Raw genomic sequence first — 18,873 nt, 5'->3', positions numbered from 1 at the left:
GCGCTGTATGTAACGGGGTGGGGGGGGGGGGGTAGTTAGGATGATTCCAAGGGTCAGTTTTGTGAGGGACAGGGGTCCATAAAGTCTTGAAATATAATTTCATTGATCTGAGTTGGGGGTCCAAAGTCCATAGCGGTGCCCTGGCTATATATGGGCTCAGGGCAGAGAATAACCCAGGATGGGGCACACACACACACCATTCACACGTACATATGAACAATTTGGAAACTCAAATTAACCTTAGCATTTTTTGGACTGTGGGGGACCAGGAGCACATGGGGAGAACATGCAAACTCACACGTAGAACCAGGGCGGACCTTGAACTCTACCCCCATAGGAGTAGGACAACATTTTTCTTTGTTCCCCCATGATCATGACAAGCGTTTCGAAAATGGATGCACATATTCATGCATGCAGTAGATTTGTCTTTGTAACTCTAACAGTATGTTTTTACATAAACTGCAAATATCATACGAGGGAGATCAAGATAAGCGGTCAAAAGATGAATGGATGGACTGATGGATGAATGGAAAGAAAGAAAAAGCAAAACTGCCACGCTCCCGTCGAGAGTGAGTGGATGGATGTGATTACAGTATATGATTATACACTCACCTAAAGGATTATTAGGAACACCTGTTCAATTTCTCATTAATGCAATTATCTAATCAACCAATCACATGGCAGTTGCTTCAATGCATTTAGGGGTGTGGTCCTGGTCAAGACAATCTCCTGAACTCCAAACTAAATGTCAGAATGGGAAAGAAAGGTGATTTAAGCAATTTTGAGCGTGGCATGGTTGTTGGTGCCAGACGGGCCGGTCTGAATATTTCACAATCTGCTCAGTTACTGGGATTTTCACGCACAACCATTTCTAGGGGTTCCAAAGAATGGTGTGCAAAGGGAAAAACATCCAGTATGCGACAGTCCTGTGGGCGAAAATGCCTTGTTGATGCTAGAGGTCAGAGGAGAATGGGCCGACTGATTCAAGCTGATAGAAGAGCAACTTTGACTGAAATAACCACTCGTTACAACCGAGGTATGCAGCAAAGCATTTGTGAAGCCACAACACGCACAACCTTGAGGCGGATGGGCTTCAACAGCAGAAGACCCCACCGGGTACCACTCATCTCCACTACAAATAGGAAAAAGAGGCTACAATTTGCACGAGCTCACCAAAATTGGACAGTTGAAGACTGGAAAAATGTTGCCTGGTCTGATGAGTCTCGATTTCTGTTGAGACATTCAAATGGTAGAGTCAGAATTTGGTGTAAACAGAATGAGAACATGGATCCATCATGCCTTGTTACCACTGTGCAGGCTGGTGGTGGTGGTGTAATGGTGTGGGGGATGTTTTCTTGGCACACTTTAGGCCCCTTAGTGCCAATTGGGCATCGTTTAAATGCCACGGCCTACCTGAGCATTGTTTCGGACCATGTCCATCCCTTTATGACCACCATGTACAATGAGTTCACTGTACTAAAATGGCCCCCACAGTCACCAGATCTCAACCCAATAGAGCATCTTTGGGATGTGGTGGAACGGGAGCTTCGTGCCCTGGATGTGCATCCCACAAATCTCCATCAACTGCAAGATGCTATCCTATCAATATGGGCCAACATTTCTAAAGAATGCTTTCAGCACCTTGTTGAATCAATGCCACGTAGAATTAAGGCAGTTCTGAAGGCGAAAGGGGGTCAAACACCGTATTAGTATGGTGTTCCTAATAATCCTTTAGGTGAGTGTATATATATATGGCCCTCTCACTTCTGTGGAGGCAGGAAAAGGAAATAAAAAAGTTCTCGATGTCACTTCCACTTTCTCCCAACCCCATGACTGTACGGTACAGGTGGCTTTATCAGCACTGAGTGACGGAGCCGTGTTCGGATCTTCGCTCCGAGGTGTGCAATTTCATCAAGGACAATAAGGGGGCGTAGTTGCTTCCTGTTCTACCAAGTGAACGATGAAACTAAAGCGAAAGGGAATGAAACAACACACTTGATGCGCAGATAAATAACGGTCCTAGTGGGCGACGGAGTGAACTGGGCCTCATCGGCAGCAAAAAAAGGAACTTGGCGATTGCCGGTTTAAGACATTTCCCTCGCCCGCCTGGAAGGGGCCAGCGAAATGGCGCTGAGCTCCGGCGGGTGGGCTCCCACGCCTCCGCCGGCCCCGTCTCCTTCCCTGTCTGGGTTCGGGAGTTCTCGGGCCGCTTGTAGCACCGTGCTGATGTCGGTCCGGGTTTCGGTGTGCCACTCCGGGATCCGGCCGCTGTGTTTGCCGGGCGCAGGGGACGAATCTCTCCGTCTACAGCTGAGCATGATGCCGGGCAGGGCAGGAGAGTTCCGCCTAGCACTGCGGGACGCCAGTGACACTGGGACCGGGCGCAGCGTGGTAAGACTGGAGAGAGGAGGGGAAGCCGCGGGGTGTTCGGACCACAATAATGTATCCGTTCAGTGTTCGGAGAATGGAATCGGTGTGATTGTGACGATGACTCGGTCAAGCGCGGAGAGGAAAAAAAAGTTATAGGTCACGTGTTGTTGTTATTATTAGCTAACGCAGTTACCAGGGTTAACATTTCTAGGGCTAAAATGCGTACCTCTGAGTTGAGCGTTTAACCAGGTTTTTGTTTATGTTAATATTATTTATTATTTGGTGCCAGTTGGCAGTATGTCTTTCCCCCAGATGTGCGTATGGTAGCTGGGTACATTGTTTTGAACAGTGATGACTCATTAGAACCACTCAGCCTTGTTTCACTTATTATTATTTTTGTTATTGTTGTTATTATTATTATTTTGTAGCAAAGCTTCAAGACAGACATCAAGTGCACTTTTGGATGACACGAATGTTTATCGAAAATTGTCAAACGGAATAGAGGCATGTAAATAATAGACCTCCATCGGACGCGCATAGAGATTTTGACGTCACGACTGACGTGTAGATGATACATTACACACAGACACATATATACATATGTGTGTGTGTGTGTGAGAGAGAGAGTGTATTTTCCAGAAATATTGCATCAATTGGTACTCCGGAAATGTATGTAACAGCTTTACAGAAAAGCCAGCGGCATTTCGCGACCAGTTTGTGGTTGTGAATGATGTAATTCGGTTATACCCTTTAATGAGCCACTTGACCGGCATATCTTCAAAATATTTTACGTTTTATGTACGGGAAAGTTTGAAGCAGTGAATTCCTAAAGCGATCACTATTTTTGAGAATTACAAGATGACTTTTAAAGTAATCTAATGTACAGCTAGTTGATAAGATAAGACGAAATGCCACGCCATGCCAATTATCTTCGTAAATACTTTGGTTTGCAGGAGGTGAGAGGTTGTTCAGCCGAAATGAAACTGGTAATAATAGGGCTAAATTCAAGCTAAATCATTTCAAACCCACCCGTATCTGTCCGCATCTGAAATATGCTACTTAATTGTTAACAATTGTGGGCTTTCAGCAATGGGGTTTATACTCCCGAAAGCATAAAGATAGGGTGACCAGATAATCCATGTCAGGGAGGACACTTTGAGCTACTTCGGGTTTTACAAACTACTTTCAAATTGAAAGGCTCCTGTGCTCGGCTAAATAGCTCAGCTCTTCTTGTGCTTTGACTGGTTTATTTCCTTGACTGAAAGACTCATCCAGCTGTTTCACATTAGCATTAGTGAAACATGCATGATTACAGGAGACTGACCAATCAGCACACAGCAAGAACTCAGTGCTCAAGTGAAATCCAGGTCCGTTTAATTGAAATGGTAATTTACAATACCTGTACTAGCTCAGAGTGTCCTCCCTGACATGGATTATCTGGTCACCCTAATAAAGATACTCTTTGGTCTTTGAGTTTTTTTTATTATTATAGTAGTAGTCACCTGAAACATGTAGTAGACTACCGTATGTGGAATAGAAATGTTGTTTTTAATGGGTGGCATGGAGACTCAGTGGGCAGCATTGTACTTTATACTTTTAGGGTTGTGGAGTATGTCCCCAGCTTGAGTTCTAAGTATGGAGTTTGCTTGTTTTTCTTTTGTTTGTTTGTTGCTTTGTGCAGTCCAAAATCTTCCAGCTTAGATTAACTGGCATCTCTAAATTTCCCATGCTGACATTATGTGTACTCTGATACTATGATAGTCTGTCCTGTTCTGGTTTTTCCCCTGCCTCGTGCGCTGGGTTAAGCAGTTGTGGAACATGGGTGGGTGTGTGTATGTGTATGTGTGTGTGTGTGTGTGTGTGTGTGTGTGTTTATAATAATAATAATAATACTGATAGTGTTGATCATCAAAGTTAGATTGGTCATCCTTCTCCCCCTCTTCCCGCCTCAGTCCATTGCAGAGTTCGACCTGCGCAGTGTGAAGTATGAGGTCAAGTCTCCGCGCTGTCACGAGCTCTGCTTGGCCACGCCTCCACATGACCGCATCAGCTTCAACTTCCGCTGCGAGAAGGAGGCACAAGAGTGGGCTACCGTAGTGATGTCATCCCTCCGGGAGGCACACAGAGGTCCGTACTCCTGTGTGAGGCCATATCCCAGTTGCTGATGCTGTAATTGGTTAAGCCAATCATAATAACTAATACTGATGTAAGTACAAAATACTGTTGATTATTATAACAACATGAAAATATTTACATTTCAGTGGCAGTTTCTCAGCCAGCAGAAGAACAGCAGCTCCAGCTGGAACCTCTCGAACCCAGGACTCCGATGTCACTACCCCGGACAGGTCAGCACTTCCCCCTTCACCCATTGGTCCATGGCCCCTTCAGCCCGCCTTGTCATCCCGGTGCATTCTGGGTGACCTGATCAGCAGAGGAGTCATTGTGATTTCAGTACAATTCAAGCAAAATTATATGTCAGTAATAACTTGCAGTGTTTCTGTCGATGAAAGTATTTAGTACAGCTTGATGTATATTAAATTGTGTTGTTGATCAAAATACTCAAAGTACTAAGGATTACATTGAAATTAGTGCTGCAATTAAAATGATTTTCCAAATCAAATCAAATTACTTTATTTGTCACTGTCATTTTTTGATACTTTATAGAGTGTCGGTGAGTGAAACACAAAAGTGCCAAACAGTGCAATTAGAAAAGTACAAAACATGCAACTTTATAGACAAATACAATGGACAGTAATACAGTAACAGGCAGTGAAAGGGTTTATTGAACAGAGTTTAGAATTCTGATGATCTGGTGGAAGAAGTTGTCTTGAAACTTGCTGGTTATGGACCTGATTTCTTTATGTATGTATGAAGTGGGGTCATATGGACATTCATATATCACACTGGACCCAGTCCAGTCAGTTCTTCCCTGCGAAACCCTGCTGCTATTTCTGTCTCTGGCCTTTTTCTTTGGGCTGATTGTTGTTTATTGAAATTCGAGATCCCCCTGTCCCCTTCTGCCTCCCTCTCTCCCTCCACCCCCACTCGGTCATCCCATTAATTCCCCCTCCCTACTTTCCCTCACGCTCTGCAGAGGACCTGTGTCTGGAATTATCTCAGGCCATCGAAGCTGGCGATACCCAGGGTGCCGTGCAGTGTGCCTCCACCCTGGCTCACCAACAGGTGGCGCTCAAGATCCAGCTGTCCGAGAAGAGCTACACCGACGCTGAAATTAAGTGAGGAGGAAAACCACAAACAAGCAGGAGTTTGTAGTTTATGTAACGCATATAACATTTAATGGAGGTTTTACTTTGTAGGTGCCAGAGAAGTTTAGAATGTCACTAGCATGGCTTTAAGATAGAAGGACCTTTTTATTAAAAAAAAAAAAAAAAGGCAGAGAGAGTGGAGGCAGAGAGGGGGTGTGGTCTACAGAGTGCTGACATGTGATTCGTGCTTCGGCTCATGACTCATTTGTCTCCGTGGTAGCCTGGCTGTCGTGGTGGAGGATGCCTCTTCATCCTGTTGTGTCACGGTGAAAGTCTCGCCCCAAATGACCATCGCATCCCTGAAACAGCAGGTCAGGGCAGAGGGCCATCGTGCTGCTCGCTTCATACCTCGCCGCTGCTGGGTGGAGCGCGGGATTGGCTGCCTGAATGATGTATCCGTGGCGTGCCTGTCGCCTGCTCCTTCTGCCCCGACCCCTGCGCCAATGCCCCTGCGCCCCCCCCTCAGACCTACGTCTCGTTCCTCCAGGTCTTCCTCGACTATGGCTTCCACCCACGGGTGCAGCGCTGGGTTATGGGCCAGTGCCTGTGCACGGACCCACGCTCGCTGGCCTCCTACGGCGTGCGTCGTGACGGCGACACCGCTTTCCTGTACCTCCTGTCGGCACGCCAGGCCCGCCTGACCCGCCAGCTATGCCAGCAGGACCAGGAAAGTGCCCTGCTGGCATCGGCACCCCCCGGGAACGGGCCCGTCTCACAAGACTGGAGGCCCTACAGCACACTGCCCTCCAGGCTGTCCCATGGGGGCACTGGTGAGACCCTGGCACTAGTCAGCCATCAGCCATAGAGACATTCAGCAAGAGCAATGTTGCTGTAGAAAACAGAAGATACTTTTGTCGCGGTTGGTGTGTGAAGTATGCCATGACTCACCATGCCGTGAGCTGCTGATGGCTGATTTCTGATTGGTTGTCTAGGCAGCGCTGTGAGTGGGGTAGAGAAACTCGGCATTGGTGAAATCCGAGAACTCATCAACCTAGAGATGCCTCAGCTGAATGAAGCATTGGGCTCTGGTGTACAGGTAATAAAGATAAACCTGTAATGTACAGGTATTAACTGCCATTTATATACCGTTGTATAGAGTGTGATATTCATGTACTGCCTGCTGTCTTTATATAATCAGAAACACTCACATACAGGTATTACCTGATGTCAGTATACAGTCAAACACTGACATACAGGTAGTACCTGATGTCAGTATACAGTGAAACACTGACATACAGGTAGTACCTGCTGTCTATATACAGATAGAAGCACTGTAACATACATACAGGTATTACCTGCTGTCTGTATACAGTCAGGTACACAGTAGAGGGGTAGGGTGGGGTGGGGGGTACCTGAGTACCTGCCCTCTTTGCCTGAACTATTCAAAGGACCTCCCTTTATAGGAACTGAATGTTTCTTTAATGGTCAAAGGGCTAGATACTAACCCTCAAAAAGTCTCTGCATGAACTGGTCAGAAACACTGTGACATACAGGTATTACCCACTGTCTATATGGAGTCAGAAACACTGAAACATACAGGTATTACCCACTGTCTATATGGAGTCAGAAACACTGAAACATACAGGAATTAACTTTTGTTAACAGTCAGGTACCCACAGTCTATATATAGAAGGGCTGTCACTTTTTAAGTGATATTCGAACATTCGTTTGAACACGATGTGAAAAATTCACATTCAAACTATAATTAACTCATTCAAATTTTAAAGTGTCTCTGAGCCTACGAGCGCATTAAACCGCTATAATACAGACATGCCCTGTAAAGCATGGTTTAAGCATTAAACTATCAGGGACAATGTACACCATGTAACTTTTTGATAATATATTACAAACATTGAAAGATATTACAGCTGGAAAACTGCATATAACGCTAACTTTACCATGGTTAAGGTTTAAACTCAAACCCGCTTTCTGTAATACTTCAGTATAGATCCACAAATCCCCACATACATCATCAAGCAAGAATACCAGGGTGGTGTACCCAAAAGTGGTTTCGGGTTTAAAAATCATGACACCGTAGTAAAGTTAACTTTACAACTGCCGACTGTAATATCTTTCAACAAAAGCAAGCAACACCCCATTGATTTTCCAGATTTATTTACAGGCGAATTTTAATTAGTATTTCAATGTTTGTGTGTGTACTTCACCTTCAATTGCCCAGTTATTTATTTACAGTCACTGGCGGTGAATGAACAGAGTGCAATTTTTAATAGATACATATAAAAACACATATATGAAAGTTACATGGGTTGCATTGTCCCCCATAGTTTAATGCTTAAAGCACACTTAACTGGACATGTCTGTATGGTTTAGGTTTATACTTATTAATCCATTAATTCTATGTTTTGTACTTTAAACGGACACAGTCCAGTTATTATTAGTTGTGCAAAACTATTGCGAGGGATCACAAAAGATTTGCAAGGGAATGCAAATATATAGTCAGGCACATGATAACATACAGGTATTACACACTCTGTGTACAGAGAGATACATGATAACATGCAGGTACTACCTATTGTCTGTATACACTGTACATACACAGTAACATACAGGTATTACACACTCTGTGTACAGAGATACATGATAACATGCAGGTACTACCTATTGTCTGTATACACTGTACATACACTGTAACATACAGGTATTACACACTCTGTGTACAGAGAGATACATGATAACATGCAGGTACTACCTATTGTCTGTATACACTGTACATACACTGTAACATACAGGTATTATTCTCCGTGTAGAGTCCACCATGCTGTGTTTGCCCACTGTTGGCCCTAAACTTACTTGTAACACCTAAACTTGCTTCCACCACTACAGCAAGGTTGGTCCTGCCCCACTTGTACCTTCATCAACAAGCCCACACGGCCTGGTTGTGAGATCTGCAGTGCGGACCGGCCCGTTGGATACACAGTGCCCGGGGGGTACCAACCAGACCCACTAGAGCTGCGACGTATCGAGAAGGAGAAGGAGGCTGTCCGGCAGTATCAACAGGTAGGCCTGGGGTGCCCGACCACTGCAATCAGAATGAATGCCGATACACCTGATCACATTGTCCGTGCCGGAAAATGAAGAGATAAAGCTCAATCTGAGGGAGATGATTGAAGGTGAAGAGAAACCCCAAGTGCTCTCTTGCCACGAATAAGAGCGTCCACTAAATAAATATAAATGTAGAACATATATTTATGGCAAATAGGTCAGTCTTAAAGCCACAGTACCGTGTCTTTGTGAGTCCTAATTGATAGAGTTCTTTGTCATTTGGAGAGCCAACTATCACTGTGGTCACAACCAGGGAGGGGGGGGAGGAAGCAATTCTGAGGGTCTTGGAGAGGGGGGGGTCAGTCAGGAGCGGGGGTGGCGAGGGGGCTCCCTCGCGCTGACCCTCTTCTCTTCTGTCTCTGTGTTTTAAAGGAGAAAGGGAGAAGAGACGACCTGAGGGTTGACCCACTGAGCAACTCACTACTGTATAACCTGAACCCCCCCTCGACCAGGACTACTGATGTCACACATACACCCTAAGCTCCTCAGATACGGCCTCGCATGGGGGAAGGGATGGGGGGCACAGCCTCTTACACACCGGTGCGGTCCGGCGGGTTCGCACACACACGTGTACAGATGATGCAGGCGCGTTGTCCTGCCCAAGTGAACAGAATCCCGCAGAATAAAACATGGACTGGCTTTAGACAGCCCCTACATCAGTACTCTCTTACTAGGACATTATTGACAGCGACCACATAACACATAGATGCTAAAGCACTGTACCGTACGTGTGAGAGAGGCTGCTGATGGCATCTGTATGAATGTGCTTGTTATTGTATTATTGTATTGAGGTTTTTTTTTTTTTACTACAATGCAGAAAGCAGTTAGTCATCATTGAATAGCTCTTAAAAGTGTGCGATGGAGATTACAGTGCCAATGCAAGTCATACTATTTAAGATCATAAACTCTGTCAGTCTGATAAATGGGAATCATCTCATAGAATTCAAGGAATTGCCTGAATTAATGTTTTTTTTTTTCTGCTGGATGAATAATCTGAAATGTGCAGAAAAAAGTCAAACCACCATGTATAATGAGCCTTGGGAAAATCTGTATTTACTGTAAAAATGAAATAAATGCTTTGAGTCCTTTTAATGCCTTGTGCTTCCTCATCTTTTACAATCTGCTTTGTCTGTTTCAATGTGATACATCTGCATCTAAAGGTCTGTAAGGATATTCTGTAGATGTAGTCAGTTGCTGTTGTGGACATAATCTAAAACAACTGGGTCCTGCAAAGAGGACTGTTCCAGATGCGACTGTTCAGGAAATGTGAAGATATTGCTCTCCTTTATTGGGCAATAAAGACCATGTAGGTATAGATGCCATTTTGGGTCTGGGAACATGAATGGGGGAAGGCGGGTCTCCTTATGGTGTTCCAACTACCTTTCTGCATGCAGCTGCATGATCTCAAGTGCTCTTCGAGTTACTGTCGTTTTTCCAATCAGACCTTACACCTTCTTCTATGAACCAACTGGTTAGCTGAATGAATGGCAGGTTGTTCATATAATATATATATATATATATTTTTGCCCCCCCCCCCCCCCCCCCCAGGCTAGGGAAGCCGAGAGAAGGGAGAACTTTGCCCGGCTGGTGATGATGGATGGGCAGGACCTGGTGCCAAACCCGGACAGCGTGGAGTGCAGAATCTGTTACCTGGAGCTCCAGCCGGGGGAAGGGGTGCTGCTCAGAGAGTGTCTGCATTGCTTCTGCAAGTAAGAGGCCTGATCTGGGCACAGCGGTGAATGACACACTACCTTCCAATATTAGGCTAGCATTGTCTTAGACACTTAACTGCTATGGTTATCCAATGGCACTTGTAATTTAGCCTATTTTGATAGCTTAGCCATTTACTGGAGTTACTTATACTGCTGCTACCTTCAAATTATAGGTTCTTGCTCTTAACAGTGATGCTCCCTGCTGGCATAGGGGGAAAAATCAGCAGACAATGTAACCAACACGGGCAGTGTTACATGTCTTTGTGCATTGAAACGTGGCCCGGGGCCCTGAGTGCTTCCGTGGTGTCTGCAGAGATTGCCTGCGCTCCGTGATCCTGATGTGCGAGGACCCTGAGGTGGCCTGCCCATATCGAGATGACGCGTATGCCTGCGACAGTGTACTGCAGGAGAGAGAGATCCGGGCAGTAAGGAGCACCCCCCCCCCCCCCCAACAGCGCCCCCTTATGCTCAAAATCACCACTGGCAGCCTCGGTGCTTTAGCATTAATCTTTTGGTTCCATTCTGAGTACTCCGAGTTCTCCACACACTATGATCAGCTGGAATTTCAGAACTAGTCTTACGTTATATTTTCTGCTCTCCATGCGTCCGCTTACCACCCCAATGCCTCCACTTCTGGCATCACTTCATCCTCGCTGTGCCAGCTAGTGACGGGGGAGGAGTATGAGCGCTGGCTCCAGCGGGGACTGTCCGTGGCAGAGTCGCGCTGCAAGAGCAGCTACCACTGCGCCAGTCCCGACTGCAGCGGCTGGTGCGAGTACGAGGACACGGTCAACAGTTTCCACTGCCCTGTCTGCAAGAGGCAGAACTGTCTGCTCTGCAAGGTAGGCTAACCCACGCACAAAAACATCACATGACCACACACAGACTGACACCCGCATAAAGCGAAGGCGTCGCATACGGCAACACATTTATGAAACGCCAGCACTTTCATTCCATACGAAAGCTCTGAACAAACAATGAAATAAGATAAGAATCTTTATTGTCACTGCATAGGCAGCAAAATGACATTTAGCAGCCTGTCAGCAGTATAGCGTATACAATATGCATGAACACACGCACACTTGTCATATCAGCAACTTTGTAAAATCTCACCTGTCGCTGTCTCAGGCCATCCATGAGGGAATGAACTGCAAGCAGTACCAGGATGACCTTTCTGCCCGCGCCATCAATGACTCCGCTGCCCGCAGGACGCGTGACCTCCTAAGGGTAACCACCATCACAGACCTACCGCCACAGTCATGTGACCCAGATGCACCAAAAGAATCACCACAGCAGGTTTTGTCCCACGCAGACCCTGGTCCAATCCGGCGAGGCCATGCACTGCCCTCAGTGTGGCATAATTGTGCAGAAGAAGGAGGGCTGTGATTGGGTGCGATGTACTGTCTGTCACACTGAAATCTGCTGGGTCACCAGGGGCCCACGCTGGGGGCCTCGGGTAAGGGCCTCGCCTTCCTCTCAGGGTATTACACCCATGACAGTTTTCATATTTTTGAATAAAGGTGTATGTGTTGTGAAACGCATCAGAAGTTTTGATTCTATCATGTATAAAACGGTCTCAGTACTCATTTTTCACAGTATCAATTCTGTAGCCTGCACTTCCGGTTCGGTCTGACCACTGAGGTTAACATTCTACCAATGCGCACTCCCAGAGAGTTGTTAAAGCTCGAGGTGTTAACTTAAGATGATTAGTTCAGAAGTGTCAGAGCTTTGACTACTGTGCTTTATCAATAAAGAGTGCAGCCAGAGTGGCCTGTGAAAATACTTCGGCTTTGTGCCAAATGAAGATGGTAAACCACAGGACATACACAGTATGCAAGTTGTGCACAATACTGATTTATTACTGACAAGAGGGGCAAACATGAATTATCTATACCAGTGTTTCCCTACCTAGTCCTGGGGGACCCCCCCCCCCCCCAGCCAATCCACATTTGGTGGAGAGCCGGGAGGAAGCAAAAATGTGGACTGGCTGGGGGTCTCCGAAGACCTGGTCGGGAATCACTGATCAAAACATATAAATGACCGACACAATCCAGTATAAAGAGTTTCCAGAGATAGGATTCTTATTTCTAAATTAATAAAATATTAATTGGCCTGTGACGGTTGAAGTAGAGATATGACATGCATTTTTTTCTACTGGTTAAAGTATTTTTTGTAGTACGTTAAACATTTCCGCAGTAAGACAATGGTCTGCAAGGCATGTAAAAGTAATGTACATCTGTTCTATTATGCATGATAATGATAAAATAAAGTAATATCTAATTTTTAAGTGTGTATTTAATGCACATGAATATTTCTAAACATGAATACATTGCAATTACAATGGCTACTACTGTACTTAATAATAGTACTTAAATGTTTTTTTAGATACAGCTGTAAAATTTTGGCATCATGACAGCGCTAATTCCTACCTGCCCGGTCCTAATGCCCCTCTGTTTTCCAGGGGCCGGGCGACACCAGTGGAGGCTGCCGCTGTAATGTCAACAAGCAGCGCTGCCACCCCAATTGCCAGAACTGCCACTGAGAGGGCGAGACAAACAGACAGACAGGCTAACAGGCCACCCAGAAACAAGGGCAAGAGGAACCTGTCTACAATGAGCCACAACCGTTGGCTAAGTCTGCCTGTCAATCAGAACCTGAGAATTTTCACACCTGGACAAAGCTAACAAACTCACACAACAACCTCTTCAGAGTAAAAGCACCTATTTAGAAAAAGCCATCTTTTGGTCGAGATAATATTAAGTACTTCAACTATTTCTGCTCAGGGCTAATGTGCGTAGCTATAAACAGTTACAGAACAACCAGGATTTCTTCACACTTTCTTCCATTAGCCACTTTTACACTGTGTTCTCCTTAACTGAACAGCCCAGGTACCCACCGATTTGCTAATTGCTGCTAAGTGGGTTTTTCTCCGCTTGTAAGAAATCTACAACTGCCCTTACGGACCGTCCACACTTCCATTGTGCCTTATTGACCCATGTGTAGCACTAAGCAATTACCCCACTCATGTAAATGTGGACAAACCATGCAAGACATTGTGCTGTTTTAACTGACAAGGAGTGAAGAGTTAATAAATAAAGTTTGTGTTTTGAAAAATATGTGGTGCATGCATGTAACAGTGTTACTTTGGAATCCATGTCTGAGGTCCTGTGGGTTCGGCACCTTCCAAAGGACGATTTTTTTTTTCTGCTGGATTCACCAGAACACTCCCATGCACAGATACGTGTGACCTCAGTGGCCGGGGCATAGCGCCCAATATTGCGCACCAGGCATTGTAGTGTGACCTGCCCCCCCTGCCACCCCCGCAAGCTAACTTACTTTACTGCAACATATTTACTCTTTGGCACTTAAGGTTCATTAGTTTTCTGAAAAGAACAGCGGTTGCCTTGGGGCAAGCCAAACTGTCTTTTATTAGTATACATGGTATATTTACTTGCATTTACATTTTCACTAATAAGAATGTTCTTTTTACTAGTAAGAACTTGTGACGAGTAAGCCGTATACTAATAAAAGACAATTTGTCTTGTCATTGTGGCCTGTTCTTTTCTAACATTAGGCGCTTTCAAACCATCAGAACTTTTCTGCAACCAGAACCTTTTTCTGGAACCAGGGACTTTTGTTGTGTTCACACTGCAGTAACTCGGCCCAATTGTCTTTCCTCAGGGGCAATTTCCAGGGTTTCCAACTCTCATGCATCTGGTGTGACACTCACACTTTCTGACTCTCGGAAGAAATCTTACTGCAAATCTATATTATTCCATTATAAAACTAAAATTAGCTACATGAAAAGTATTGGGGCAGTTTGCAAATCGTACAGACTATTTACAAGGTAATAAAACTGTTACTTGCAGGTGTGCGTCTGCAGACTTATCTCCAATTGAAAATCTTATGCCAGCCAGCCGACCAAACCTGAAAACCCTAAGTTCCCAAACCCTTTTTCAGTACCTAATGCAAACTAGGTTCTTTCCATTCAAACACGAACTACTGGGTAGTTCTTACAGCGATAGCTTGTTGATAGCACCAGTGATTGTGGTTAACCTAACATGGAAGTTATGCAGAAGTGCAGAAAGAGAGAAATGGGCCTAGCAGCGCAAAATATTGAGCAAATGTAATTATTTTTGTAACCCAATTACATTTAATGCATCAATTAATGCATTTTTATTTATTGCGTCTCCATATTTCTGCATCGGAAAATTCCATCATTAACCAGTATAAGTTTGTCTAATATCGCCGTTGCCGGGGATGAAACCTGCCAGTGCTTATTAGCTGGATAACTTTGCGTCGTTTATTATTTTGTGGAAAATTAATCCCACTTTGATCGCAATCCATCCCCCAATAACTAATAACAGAACTTATTTATCATTCATTGTTTTGGCCTGGCGGTGTAGTTTCGCATTAAATTATGTGTGGAGTTTAACCTACGATGTTTTTGTGTCTTCCATGCTTATTTAGCATAAAGGTCCCAGTTCCGGATGTGTAAACCGGGACCAGGTTCTGGAACTTGGGTGTGAAAGTGCCTTTTATCTCTCTAGCTCTCTGTTCTCCTTGCAATTCTGAATCCCCAATTTTAGTTTTGGTTTCACTTTGTATTCGGCAAAAGGCACTGATAGATTTGTGCACAGGGGGACAACGAGGCGTAGGCATGCGGGCAGGAATCAGGTAGATAAGCAGAACTTATCATGTAAGTTATTATTTATGTCTATAATAACAAAAAGTAGGCTATTAAATTCAGGAACCAGATTCTAATTATTTCAGAGGCTTTCGCAGCTCCCCCCCATCCAAGCAGGGCCCTGGTTAGTCAAGTCGACCAGTACCCGCGGTCCGACACCCCTGCTCACTGGGTACGTTGATTACTCACAACCAAGGGTATAACTTTGGGTTGAGCACTGGGGGGCCAGTTGAGGTCTCCACCCATTTAATGGGTCCAGGCGGTTGTAGTGATTGGTTTTGATTATTGGAGGGGTTACATCCCCTATCCCCCATAATTTACGACCATGCTCACATCATTACAGTAAGAGTTGAGGTTTAGCAAAATGCACAAGACTGCGGAAACAGTGCTGGCCTTGTTTTGATTAGTGGCAGAGTTTAATTGACCTTGTAGCATCAGAATCGATCATTACAAGTAGGTGTTCCCTACAGCCACCTGTGTTAATGCCACCCCCAATTATTTCATCACTGTCATACTTAGAATGTTAATAATATTCAGCAGATGAATACTTTGTATAACTTGCTTAAGCATATTTTGTTTGTGACTGGGTGGGATGATTTGGACAGTAAGCCCAAGGATATATGTTGGAAGGAACACGGTTTGCTCGTCATTCAGTAGGGACTGACTCCCAGTCCATTACCTCAACTTAACCCAATGAAATCACTGTAGATAGGTGGTTCTTCCACAGCCTGAATTCTGGAAAAGTCGGGATGTTCTTTAAATTTGAATAAAATGAAAACTAAATGACTTTGAAATCACATGAGCCAATATTTTATTCACAACAGAACATAGATAACATAACAAATGTTCAAACTGGGAAATTGTACACCTTTAACCAATAAATGAGCTCATTTCAAATTTGATGTCTGCTAAAGGTCCCAAAAAAGTTGGGACAGGGGCATATTTACTGTGGTGTATGCTCCTCTTCTTTTCAGTATTATTTTATTTTAGTAATTTAATCATTTTTATTTGCTCTGTAAAATCTAATGGTAAAAGATGTCAAACATTTTCTATATTACATAAAGTGTATCGTTTAGATCTCAAAACACTACTGGGTGGTTATCGCAAACAAATTTAACATACTTTCTTACATCCAGAAATACAATCCTTAGTTAGCATCCCATCCAGGGTGTCCCCTGGCTTGTGTCCATGTTAATCGCAACCTTGTATCGCATATGTGATTTGGAAAATGGATTTTTATTAAATCAAACTGCGTTTTACACTATACCTTTACAATGCAAGGATGTTACACCGTTAAATTCCAGTAACTTATCAAAAATCTTCCCCAGAGTTTCCGTGTTTAATTCAATAGTTTTATTTAACAGCCCCAGCCTCTTTAGCGGCACCACGTGTTTCTCTTTGTTATGTCAACAAAGAGAGCCGAACTGATCCCAGATCATTACACATTTCCATCCATATGTGGCACTATAAAACATCTACTTCGGCTTCACCTTGAGATGTAGCGGTATCTGACTTTGGGTGACAGTGTCACCTGGTGGAGCAAACCTTCAGGTGCCTGCGCGCTTCACATTGAAACTGCAGGATATTGCAGAAGGCCTGTCAAGTTGAGCTACTTTGTCGAGTTAGGTTACCGAAGTGCTAATCGATAGCCCTAACCCCCACCCACCCAAACCCCTAAAACCCTTACCCTAACCCTAACCCCTAAAATCTAATCCTAATCCCACAACGGTGGAACTGCACATGCGCAGAAAGGCTCGATAGTATGTCGAAAGGAAGCTCAACTCGTCATAACACCTGGCCTTTACAGGGGAAATCCAGTCCACGGCAGATATAGCATTCAACGCAGAGGGAAAACCTCTAGATTTTAAATCCTTTGAAAGGGTGCACGTAGGAAAAGAGATAAAAGACCAGCATAAAGCTACAATCAGACTTGACTTGAATCAGTGCAAAGCGGCGGCGATCGGAACAGGCAGAGCCTGAAGAAGCGTAAGCAGTTTTAATTTCCATAGTTACAAATATTGTTAGCTTTTTCAAGCACCGATAAAATGTAAACATTTACTAATACAATTAGTTAAGAATCACTGGACTCGGTAACATATCTGATTAATGCTTAAAGTTCTTAAAATATTTAAATTAATGTACTTCGGGAAAGAGCAACAGTTTGAGGGATGTATGATCTGGACGCCTCCTCGAAATAACCTCATTCATTGGTGCAACTGAGGTAAATGCAGATACGGGCATGTTTTAAATATGCGCATCGCTGCATTTAATATTAGTTGTCGATACTCGCGTTTGGTGTTTGGAAGCATTAGATGTGTACTTAGACGGGTTGCACGAGGTCCCAGAAAGATAACAATCAGCTGAACCGGGTCCAAAGATTGGTGTAATTTTAGAATCCATTACCTGTGCCAAGTGTGTGCGAATTATCATGGGACAGACCTTGGGAAAGTGAATGTAAGAACATGAAGTGATGCATCTCATCCGTCCTTCAGGATGGCCGAGATCGCAGGGAAGTTTGACTTCGCCATCGATCGCGGGGGCACCTTCACCGATATCTTCGCTCGTTGTCCGGACGGGCGAGAGAGGGTCCTCAAACTGCTGTCACACGATCCCCAGAACTACAATGACGCGCCCACCGAGGGTATCCGTAGGATCCTTCAGGAGGTAAGATAAAGTGATATTGCCTCATGTATAAACAGAAAAAGTATTACTGCAAGCTCTGTGAAGCGCTGTAGATCGAAATGTTACATATGTAAATAAATGTGGTGTTTAAAATAAGTCAGTGCAGGGCCAGCCCGCCCTATAGGCGACATAGACGATTGCCTAGGGCGCCATTTCAATAGGGGCGCATAAGAACGCGTGAAAAAATCAGAAGAAATCCCCGTGGTTGTATTGCGTGACGTTATACAGCTATTTCACAACTGAAATAGAAACTTATGGTGTTTCTCAATGTGCGTGCTTTACAGTACTTGTGTTCTCGCGTACCCGTTTTACGTCATCTTTCGTTGCCGAAGACCAGTTCTATAATGACAGATGTACATAGAACGGTATAAATCACCGGGTATCGTTCTCGCCCCGCCCCAAATGTCAAGGATACATGACATTTGTGAAGTCAAACGAGATCAATCCCATGATTCACTGCACCCCAAGTTCGTTCCTGGGAGGCAAGTGAGGAAGATCGCTCTTGGTATTGAGAAACACCCATTTATTAATGGGATATCCACCCGCAGCCTCCATTAAAACGTCTGAATAATGCGTCATTCTTCAGTAATTAAACTGGCAAGAAAATGAAAGTCAAAAGAATCTGGGACGCCGGGAACAAAACGCCGAAGATCGTTTTGATTCTGTAAAGCGCTTTTGGATGTTTGAAAAGCGCTATATAAATATAAGTTTCATTCATACATTTTAAAAAAGCAAAGAATATAGTATATAACGTATATACGTAATTTGCTGTTGCAGCTAGTTAGTTGAATTCTTTTAGATTAGTTTTAATATTTCACTACTCTTTTTGTGAAATAGACACCCGCAAGCTAGTTATCAGCCAGATACCCAGTGCTACTGTAACGTTTTTAATATAAATAAATCTGCTGCTCTGTATTGTTTATCATTTCAGTATGCTCTGTATCAATATATAAGTGGATCTATATGGAAAAAAATGTATGGACTAAAAGGACAACAATGTTTTAAGCATTATCAAAGAATGCCACCTTTTGTACAATTCTAGTCGGCAGATTTTACCACTTAACATTTTTCACTGCAAGCTCCAAGTCAGGAT

The 18,873-nt window shown here is 44.1% G+C and overlaps 2 protein-coding genes across 3 annotated transcripts in view; both read left to right on the top strand.

Annotated features, from left to right (window-relative positions):
* Positions 1 to 1,838: 1,838 nt before the first annotated feature.
* shrprbck1r (sharpin and rbck1 related) lies at positions 1,839 to 13,527 on the top strand. Its single transcript, XM_023823722.2, has 14 exons — positions 1,839 to 2,391; positions 4,323 to 4,497; positions 4,632 to 4,715; positions 5,465 to 5,606; positions 5,857 to 5,947; positions 6,124 to 6,406; positions 6,569 to 6,672; positions 8,481 to 8,654; positions 10,248 to 10,408; positions 10,725 to 10,836; positions 11,074 to 11,253; positions 11,540 to 11,638; positions 11,724 to 11,867; positions 12,873 to 13,527. Exons 1-14 carry the CDS (start codon positions 2,125 to 2,127, stop codon positions 12,951 to 12,953), a joined length of 2,097 nt encoding a protein of 698 aa, XP_023679490.2. The 5' UTR covers positions 1,839 to 2,124; the 3' UTR covers positions 12,954 to 13,527.
* A 3,318-nt stretch (positions 13,528 to 16,845) lies between these two features.
* The window catches only part of oplah (5-oxoprolinase, ATP-hydrolysing), a 20,722-nt gene continuing 18,694 nt past the window's right edge, over positions 16,846 to 18,873 (top strand). Inside the window, exons 1-2 of one of the 2 annotated variants that reach the window (XM_023823658.2) lie at positions 16,846 to 17,084; positions 17,591 to 17,762. In XM_023823658.2, the coding sequence (XP_023679426.2) occupies positions 17,592 to 17,762 (171 nt within the window). In that variant the 5' untranslated portion in view covers positions 16,846 to 17,084; position 17,591. Of the gene's footprint in view, positions 17,085 to 17,186; positions 17,320 to 17,590; positions 17,763 to 18,873 lie in introns of those variants that run through there. The other variant, XM_023823659.2, reaches the window with a different exon arrangement.

The sequence above is a fragment of the Paramormyrops kingsleyae genome, chromosome 1, assembly GCF_048594095.1.
Source record: "Paramormyrops kingsleyae isolate MSU_618 chromosome 1, PKINGS_0.4, whole genome shotgun sequence".
In the NCBI taxonomy this organism is placed as follows: Eukaryota; Metazoa; Chordata; class Actinopteri; order Osteoglossiformes; family Mormyridae; genus Paramormyrops; species Paramormyrops kingsleyae.
This window is presented reverse-complemented; position numbering and strand designations above follow the sequence as displayed.